At 41.9% G+C, this 9661-nt stretch overlaps 1 protein-coding gene and 1 long non-coding RNA gene across 3 annotated transcripts; one reads left to right on the top strand and one right to left on the bottom strand.

Moving 5' to 3' along the window:
• Nucleotides 1-522: 522 nt before the first annotated feature.
• On the bottom strand, nucleotides 523-4099 carry RPS16 (ribosomal protein S16). The gene is made up of 6 exons (XM_080359522.1): nucleotides 4030-4099; nucleotides 3886-3941; nucleotides 2791-2892; nucleotides 2043-2139; nucleotides 855-902; nucleotides 523-715 (listed from the first exon to the last, which is right to left on the bottom strand). Exons 2-6 carry the CDS (start codon nucleotides 3931-3933, stop codon nucleotides 570-572), a joined length of 441 nt encoding a protein of 146 aa, XP_080215648.1. The 5' UTR covers nucleotides 3934-3941; nucleotides 4030-4099; the 3' UTR covers nucleotides 523-569.
• A 118-nt stretch (nucleotides 4100-4217) lies between these two features.
• On the top strand, nucleotides 4218-8656 carry LOC308049729. 2 transcript variants are annotated; one of them, XR_013923325.1, is made up of 4 exons: nucleotides 4218-4580; nucleotides 7019-7138; nucleotides 7615-7710; nucleotides 8514-8656. It is a non-coding gene; the product is annotated as an uncharacterized lncRNA (long non-coding RNA). The 2 variants fall into 2 exon arrangements; XR_013923326.1 differs by lacking the exon at nucleotides 4218-4580 and adding an exon at nucleotides 6292-6418.
• The last annotated feature ends 1005 nt before the right edge of the window (nucleotides 8657-9661 follow it).

Consider the following 9661-nt stretch of genomic DNA (forward strand, 5'->3'; position numbering starts at 1 on the left):
CTCAGTATGGTATTTCAGGCGAACATACAAGGAAAACAGAAGTCCTTCATCAGAACACAAGCCACCAGCACTGAAGCATTATGCCAAAAGATGCTTAATATGTTGTGTTACACTGGCGCAGCGCACTAAAGCAAGTCACACAACACTGAAGTTACCAGCTAGGAATCAGATCCACACTCATATACATACAGATCAAGTCTGTAACCAGGCTGAGACATACATTTTTGCATGGGAAGAGCATGTGATACTCATGCTGGACCACAATGCCACAAGTAGCCATCCAGGTACTGGAGAAGATCCATCTTATTTAGATTTACCAGAAAGGCAAAGACTAAACTCTGCTTTAATCAACTGCTACAGTGCTGCATGTACTCACAGAAAAACATCATGTAAGCCTTCTTTAATTTCTGATAACTGCACATTTATCAACAGGAGAAAGCTTTTTCTTTGTTTGCAAGACCCTACCTATCTAGAGTTACTATGAATCTATTTACCCACACAGAAAAACACGATTTAGACAAATGAAATGTATCAAATTCTCTTTATTGTCACATGACTGTAGAACAATTTTAACGGTAAGACTTCTGGTAGCGCGCACGAGCACCAGGTCCTCCAAATTTCTTGGATTCACAACGGCGAGGATCTGCAACCAGCAGAGTCCTATCGTACTGGATTAGAATATCCTTGATCTCTTTCTTGGAAGCTTCATCAACATCTGTTTAAAAACAAAAAGTCTTCAGTTTAAGAAGGTGCACAGGGAACAAATTTATATTAATATATTTTGCATCAAAACTACCAGAAGCCGTACATTTCCACTTAAGGCAACAACACATACAACAATCAAATCTACTTACATTTTTGATAGTAAGCCACCAATGCTTTGGAGATAGCTTGACGGATAGCTGTTAAAAAAATTTTAAAAAAAAAAAGGCAGTGGATCAGTAAGGATTGCAAATGTATTTAAAACTTAAACACAAAGTGCCAGTTATCTGAGATACTTGCTGTCCTGTTTTCTGCCAAATTTTCCTCTCCCTCAATCTCCCATCCCACATACTCCACGTGACGTTTACTTTGGCAAATGCAAAGAAATCTGTGCCAAGAGGCCACCCGTAGTTCATCTGTTGATTTGACAGCTGCCAGCTAGCCAAGAAATTGTACAAGGGCAGTCCTGATCACCTTTCTGCCAACTACTAATGTAGGTTCATCTTCTACCTACAGGTAGTTTTCAAAATCCTCAGAAACACAGTTCTCTGAAATGTCTACACATTTCAACAAGGATAAAACGGATCAGTGTGTTCATAGACTGAAGCAAAAGGGACAACAGGAAGATAGGAACAATTCTTCCAGCAGACCTGGAAATAAGCCTGTAGCACAGTAACCCAGCAATCAAAACTCAAAGCAATAGCATGAAGTAACCGTAAAGATGTTGGTGTTCTGACAGATAACAGCCTAAAACCAGAATTTTGATGAAAATCGAAATTTTCTGAAAAATGAATGCAATCAACTTGGGAGACTGAAACATGTCTATGCTCTTTCTGCAGCTTCAGCTCCACTTCACTAATCTATACCCAAACTGAAACAGCAGAACTGATCTATCACTTGTAAAGGGTGACTATACCAAGAAGTATGTTTTCAGTCTTTTCTGCAAGGGAAAAAACTGCCCAGCTTTGCACGTCAGCTGATAGATGGTTCTCAACAACTTGGAAATTTACAACTAAACATACAACTTCTAATGACAAATTCCCTTTTGCTCTCCCCAAATCTTTGTGCTCAGCAGCACCTGAACTTTCCTGTCACGCTGCAAGACACAAATATACTTTTCTCACACCTCCCAAAACTTAATCAACATACTTCATTCTACTTATATGTTACAGATTTGCATATAAAATACAACCAGTAAGCCCTTATGAAAAACTACATTTGTGTGGTGGAAAAATAAATAGAATGTCAGGACGCACAAGTTACTATTCTAAACTAAAGCCTCTTAAATCTGTGGCTTGGCCTGTTCTAGCCTACATGGAAGATCTGACACGGAACCATACCATAGATTTGTGCTACGTGGCCACCACCCTTTACACGGACTCTGATGTCAACACCAGCAAACCGCTCCTTCCCCAGGAGGAGGACAGGTTCAAGCAGCTGGAAAACAAAACACAAAGAAAATTCACCTGTGATCAGAAACAACAAGGATCAGAGCCTGTAGTGTGTTTACCACATATGAGCTTATTGAATGTTCTGAAAAACACAGACTTGATTTTAGAAGCACACAATTCAATGTAACTACATCTCCTGCACAGCTCTTTGACATCTACCAGTGCTGTTATAAAATAAACTTGCTGAAGTCTTCAGTTTACCTTTTTATGTCTCAGAAATCTAAATAGCAAAGCATACGCACAAGGTAATTCACTTTGTATTAACATAGTCACTTTGATTCTCTCAGCAGTGTTCAAACAATCCTAAGTCCTAAACAATCTTCTAAAAAGGAGTGGTTGAAGTCACTCATTTAAATTTTAAAAATAGATGTGGTGCTGAAAATACTTCGCAAAATTACATTAACATACACGAACCCAGTTAAGCAAAAAGCCCACCCTTCCTAACAAGGCAATCATAGGACAGTTTTCTGAATTTTCATAACAGCATGTACATTTCAGGTAATCAGGTAACACACAACCAAAAATTTAGTACTACCAATAAGGCAAGCAACTCTTCTCCATCCCCAAGCAATTATACGTAAAAAGGTATTTGAACATCCAAGGTGGGGTGGCAGGAGAAGGCTGGGTGGATGCTTACTTTATATTGCAGAGTTCTGGGCTCAATCATTTCCAGAGGTCTTCCATTCACTTTGATGAGGCCATTTCCTCTCTTGCAGTGGGCAACAGCAGTTGCTGTTTTCTGAAAATCCAAATGCGTATTAGTACAGCATTTTCATTTTTGCATTACCAGTGTGAAGCACATTTCTATTTATTTAGAACAATCTAAAAATCTTAAGTATCTGTCAGAGATTAGTATCTCTCACTAAACAAAACAGTTCTGCTGCTTACATTTGCAGGTATTTACTAAAAGTATTAAGACACCTTCTTAATAAAATTTATTTAATTTACAGTTATAAGTGCTATATAGCTATAATAGTTATAAAGGAGGGAAAGATACCCTCTCCATTCTGCAACACAATATTTTTGTGGCTCATGTCCTCACGAAGGCCTATTCAAACAAGTGAATCCCAGAAGTGCGAACTATGCTATAAACTAGAACATTTATGGGTATAAACCAGAACACAGGAGGTAGTATTTAAGTTTGAGAATAAACTTCTTCACAGTGAGGGTGCCAGAGCACTGGAACAGGCTGCCCAGGGAGGTTGTGGAGTCTCCTTCTCTGGAGACATTCAAAACCCACCTGAACGCATTCCTGTGTAATCTCATCTAGGTGTTCCTGCTCCGGCAGGGGGATTGGACTAGATGATCTTTCAAGATCCCTTTCGATCTCTAACATTCCCTGTAACTTTTATTGTCCCACCACCCCCCGGTAACATGGCTGTCGCACACAGGCAATGTATGAGGCCCCAACAGCCCGGGAACGACAACGGCGGCTGCTCCCGAGAGGTGGAGTAGAGATCGCACGCAGAGGGCTCGAACCCACTCCTTAAAAGAGCAAATCTCTCCCCCCGCTCCCGCAGGGCCCTGGGGACACCGCGAGCTCGGCACCCACGGAGCACGACACGTGGAGCTGCCCAAGAGGCCCCGCACCGGCGGCAGCCCGCGCCCCGGCCCCGCCACACGGCTCAGGCCCAGAGCTGGGGCCGCGGGATCCCGAGCGCCTGAGGTCTCCGGGCGCGGCCCAGCCCGGCAACGAGGAGGAGACAGCGCGGCCGCGGCGCCCCGGCCTCACCTTCCGCCCGAAGACCTGGACGCTCTGTAAGGGACCCTTGGCCGGCATGGCTGCTCCTGCAAGAGAGAGGGAGGCGGCGTTAGCGCTACCGGGGGGTAGAAGGCGCGGGCAGCGCGGCGGAGGCCGGAGCCCCCGCACACTCACCCTCCCCTCGGCGGCGGCACCGCGAAAAGGCCGAACGGGGCTTCCCAGGCTCTTCTCAGGGGCAGCCGGGCCGCAAAGCGCAACGCCGTCTTCCGGCGGTGCGACAGAACACACGTTCAGCCCTCCCCCGTCCGGTCGCACTTTGCGGCAGCCCGGAGCTGGGCAGGCAGGGGGAGCGGGCGGGCAGCGCGCGCACTTGCCGTTAACGGCCGTCCCGTGCGGCGCCTCGGGGAAGGAGGGAGGACGGACCGTGTCTCTGTCTCTCCGGTTGCTTCTGGCGGGGCCGCGGCTGCCGCCTCCCCGCCGGCACAGAGACGCGGCCCCCTGGCGCTGCGGCCGCCGGAGAGGCTCGATGGGTGCTGAGGATGGTTAAACGGCGTCCACAGGACCTTTTGTGAGGCTCTTCGCCTTGGCACCATGGTGCAGGGTCACTGTGGGGGACTACGGTGGGTCCGTGGATTCCCTGACGGAGGGTATGGGAACAGAGCTTGACCTTGAAGATACGAAGGTGCACCCGTGAGAAAGAAGGGAGTGAGAGAGTAACATTGACGGTAACAAAATTAACCAGTGGTGTGTTACTATTGCGGCCTGTAACCAATAGCAAAAAGACACATGAGCTGCTAAAGACTACATAAAAAGGCGTTTGTGGCAATAAATGAAGACTTTACATAAGAACTTTGTGTCGTTTGTCTGTCTCAACTGCAACAGGTCACTTAGTCTCTTCCCCCTCCCCGGTTTGCACTGTGGTTCATTGCGGATTGTTTGTTATTTTAAAAAGTTGTAGTACACAGAATTACTTCACTTTCTCTTTTTTACCCGAAAGGATGGAACCCTGCTTTTACAGCTACTCGAAGGACTTCTTGAGAGAGCCACAGCCTGCGAGAGGCTTTTTCTTCAGTTCCTTAGGAAGCATCTAGTGTTAGGTACCCAGTGACAAGCAGAACCCAGCTGGGCTTCTGGTATAAAGACAACAAATTGATACCTTCCCTGAAAGGCTTAGAGTCACTCTTTGGACCACCTTGAGATGCAGCAATACAGACCACATAAGGTTTTTTTTTAGTTTGAGGTTTGGTAAAGTGCTGGAGAAGATGAAGCATTAAACCCTGTATTCTATTCCGGCACTGGACACCAAGGCACATTCAGGCAATTCATTATACCAACTTAAACAGTCAGTGATCATTATGTTTAAAATAAGGAGTTCTTAGATTCAGGGCATGCACAGAGCACCATCAATTTGAGCTTTTATCTGTGTTTTCCTTGTTTAGTATCTGTCTTAAAACATGGAGATTAGTCACTTTCAGATTGAAAATATTTTACTTCTAAGGCTTCATATTTAATATGCAAAGTTTTACAGAAGGAAAAAAGCAGAATCTTTTCAATGGAGCAAGGTCATGCTTCTTAGATATTTTAAACAATAGAGATTTAAATTGCTATGATTAATTAGAAAGTTGACTGCTCAAATGAAACAATCAGTTCCTTTGTCTTTGGACAGGATTTTAAATACTGAACATTAGTCATGAGTCATGTGAGGATTTAAACAAGCACTTAGCTTTATGCAATTGGAGTGATTAGTTCTATTCAAGTGAATAGTACTGTGCAGAGCGTGTAACACTTAGCACATCTCAAACCTCCAATTGTACAAAGCTTTAACATGTGACCCAAAAAGTGATGGGTTTTTTGAAGGCTGTTTCCTAAGGAACAGTGTTTATGCAGTCACAGATGTCTATCATCCACTCTTTTCTGATCATCAGGGGAAGGGGAATGGTCGCCAGCTTGTTGGGCAGTTTCAGTTAGTTTTCACAGAATAATGGAAGTTTCAAAACCAAATTAGTTTGTACATATTTGGTGAAAATATGTGGCTTTGTATAAGAGAGAACTTGCATAATGAAAGCAGCTGCAAGAGCTGAAATATTGGACATTACAAAACCTTAGGTGAAAAAGAGAAAACATTATACCTAATTAACCCAGTTAGATGAAAAAGTTCAGCTAAGATTTAGGATCAACCCAAAGGTGAGCTATTAGTAAATGAGTTTTGTTAGGTGTCCAGGACACTTTTAAAGGAAAGAAAATCTCTACTTTGTGGGCATTATCTGAGGTCTGCTAATGAAGATCTGTGGTTTAATACCAAGTACACCGTTAACTGGGGGGTTTTCAAATGGCTGGGTTTATAAAGCTTACATTTTGGAAACATGCTTTTTTAGGTCCTTCAGAATTCATCTTCCTTTGGCTGTTCATCTGCTGTGTGCTCTTCCTGGAATTGAAAACATTAATCCTGGAAGAGCATGTGTATAAAACCAGTGATGTGCATACACCTATGTATCTTTCTGTTTTCTGTTACCAAAATGAGAAGAAAACCAATGAATATTGGTAGTGTTGCCTAGAAGATAAGGTTAGAGGCTTTGTGTTCTTTTTTCCTTTGGGAAGTGGGAATAGGAGCTAAAAGGCATTTAGAAACCACCTACCACAGAAATTAGGCTGTAATATGGGGAGAATTAGATCATAAGTATCATTGTATATAAAAGTAACAAAAAGCAGAGTGAGGGAAATCCCTCAGGTAAGATACTGTACTTTTAAGAAAAGTCCAAGCACAAACAATGTCACTACTTAGTTTTACTGGGAACAGAATACTTCAAAACAGTAGTGTATCTCTGATTTCAAAAGAGTAACAAAGGAAGACTCTCCAAGCACCACCTACAGACTCTTGTATTTTATTCCTTTTTATCTGTAAAATTGCACCTGTGGAATGTAAGGCCCTTGTTTAGCAGCCTTCTTATTTTAAATTACCGTGCACCAATGTGAAGAGTTACACAGCATGCAAAACTCAGTATTCAGGCCCAGAGAAATTAAAGCATATTTGCTGGTAAACCACTCTTAACAGAAAGAGCATTTCAAGAGAAAGTTGGCAGGTTTGAAGCCATCTTGGTAAGGTTTTTTTAATTATTTCCTTTGCACCAACAAGCATCTTAAAAGGACTAAATCTTTTACACAGGTGTTCAGCAAGGCTTTAGGAGATTGAGACTGACCAACCTCCTCCGCTGGAGCTGCTTTGACCTCATTGTAGGCTGTGGTGTGAGATGCTGCTGTGACCTCCTGTCCTCCCCCAGCCCAGGCACGTGCGCTGCTGCTCTGCCAGTTTGCTGGGAAAAGCCGCAGTCCAGCAGCGGGTTTAGCGCTATAGGGGAACAGCTCCAAGTGTTTCCTCTCTTTGCGACAGGAGCACAAAGCTTGTGTAGGTAACATGGCTCCATGGGGAGGAGGACAGGAAGGGAATGGCAGAAGATGGGCAAAGGTGGACCGAGCAGAGGTGCTGGGCTGGGCAGCTCTTTCTTTGTTTGGAAATTTGCTGGTGTGGAGCACATGGACAACTAGTACAAATCTGGGTGTCAGGCACTGCCCACCAATACTATCAGGCTGACGTAGTGCAACCCATGAACTTAAAATGTATGCTTATTTGTTACTTGAATGCTAACGGAAAGTTTATTTGGCTCCCTATACAGGAGTATAATCTATTGAAGATTTTTGCTGTTTACATGTTTGTGCGAGGTTTGTTTGTTTCCTTGTTTTTCTTTCTGTTTTGTTTTGTAGTTTGGAATTTAAAATAGCAAGTAACTGGGCTGCCGTGCAGAATCATGATGTTGGTTCTCCGCTTGGACCTTGTCATCTTTCAAATCAAATTCACATGTAAGTTCAAAAGGTAAACATTCCAGGAGGATGACATTGTAGCTTCCACTTAACACAGAAATATGTAGCTACTGAGAGTATAAGGCAACAAAGAGTCAAGGTCAATATGTTAACAAGGCCAGTTGTAATGTGACTCTAAATTTCCTCCTATTTAAAGGAGAGAACATACTTTCCATGGAAAAACAGTGTGAGAATTAATGATATTATCTTCCTAATGTAATGCCTGAAAGGTGAGATAGCAAAATATGGTCAGTTGCTTCTGTGTGTGTTGCAACAGAAAATTTTTAAAAATCATCGTAAAAGTAAAGGGGCACTTTGGGGAACCATGAAAACACGTTTCTTCTACATAGTGCGTAATCACATTAGAAAAAAATCCATGCCTTCTACCAAAACATCCCATTTTACAATTGAATTATACATTGTAAGATAGGGGGGTTTTTTTAGGAGAGTGGATAATTATAACAAGGGAAAAGATTTGTTGATATTTCATGCATGAAAAACAAAGCATATTGCCTGAAGTTTTTATTTCAGACAGCAAAATCATTTCCATACACTTCAGAAGGCTCCTGTCTTGTACAAATTTATACCTTTGGAAAATCAGTGGGCTTCTTCACTGAGAAGTATGAAATATTTCAGGAAAGAAGATACTGACGTGCTTCTTTTTTCCTGGCAGCTCTTACAGTCTGAAAGATCTGGGATACCGGAATATAGTTCTCAGATTACATTTTGCAACTGATGCATGTTTGATGATAAAGCATAATTAGCTAATGGATCTCATTATTTCTGATGCTTGCTTTTCACAGATCATATTCGTCCAGGCGGCAGCTGAAGAGTTTTCTAAACTCAATTAGTACAAGAATGCTGTGACCAATGGAAAAACATTCGATGCATGCCAGAAAACAGATCTTCCCAGCTCTTGGAAATCCATTCTGAAAACAAATAAGGATCGCACAATATTTTTTTCCTAAGAAAATATTTAAAATATAAAGCAAAATTTTTGGTTTAATTATTCTTCTGTGAGGAAGCTCTATAGCATAGGTTCTAGAATGTAAGGATATAGATTATCCTGATTGGTGTGAATACTGACTCCCATTTGCAGATTATAAATGTTAATGTCACACTGAGATTGTTAACAACAACCAACTTGTACTGTAGAAGTTGACACAGTGACAGGCATATTCACACTGAAATTCATTGCATGTAAATAATTAGCAATACAATAAGTTACTCAGGACCATAGTAGCATAGCTACTTGGGAAAAATCACAATTAATGATTGTCTTGACTTTAGTTTTGAAAGAATAGGATAGCTCTTCCAGTACAATAAACAAAAGAAATAGGAAGCCCATCTTGGATCCAAACATACAGACAGACATTAAGGCTTGTTGTTTTAGCTCTGTTACCTGACTTGTTGCTGGAATCTCATAAAATGTTGTGACTTAAATTTACAACATGTGTCCTATTTACAAAGGCTAGAAATGCATATATGCAGTTACTGTAGTTTAGCAGGAAGGTTTATTAACTGCTCATTTTAGAATCTGTCCATATATTAAAGGATAAAATCTAAAAATCTAGGACTTAGATTTGGAATATGAATTCATCTATTTTCAGCCTCTCTCGCAGTGCACAAGGCTTTAGGGAAATTCATTGACAGTAAATTAGAATTACTTAAATCTCCTGTACATCCACAGAAGCTGCACTTAAGCACGTGTGCATGAGCTCATACACCCACACTTTTACATGTCAACAGGAATCAAAGTTGTGAGAAGCTGACCGGGCAACAACCCAGTACCCCCAAGCTATACAAATAAGCCAACAAGTAAATAGAATCACGTACATGAAACAATTTATTTTTTTAGAACAGAACGGCATTTCCAGGCTTCCTGCTGTATGTTGCTGCCCCTGGAGGCTGCTGCTCCGTTTAGTTCCCTTATTTAGCAACTGAACACAGC

This window comes from Nesoenas mayeri (assembly GCF_963082525.1).
Source record: "Nesoenas mayeri genome assembly, chromosome: 1".
Taxonomy (NCBI): domain Eukaryota; kingdom Metazoa; phylum Chordata; class Aves; order Columbiformes; family Columbidae; genus Nesoenas; species Nesoenas mayeri.

What these genes read in the sequence shown, in the direction of transcription:
- RPS16 (XM_080359522.1), bottom strand. Translation starts at nt 3,933, where the DNA reads ATGCCGGCCAAGGGTCCCTTACAGAGCGTCCAGGTCTTCGGGCGGAAG. An exon ending in TCCAGGTCTTCGGGCGGAAG is followed by an intron (nt 2,893 to 3,885) that starts GTGAGGCCGGGG and finishes TTGGATTTTCAG; the next exon opens with AAAACAGCAACTGCTGTTGC. An exon ending in CCAGAACTCTGCAATATAAA is followed by an intron (nt 2,140 to 2,790) that starts GTAAGCATCCAC and finishes TTTGTTTTCCAG; the next exon opens with CTGCTTGAACCTGTCCTCCT.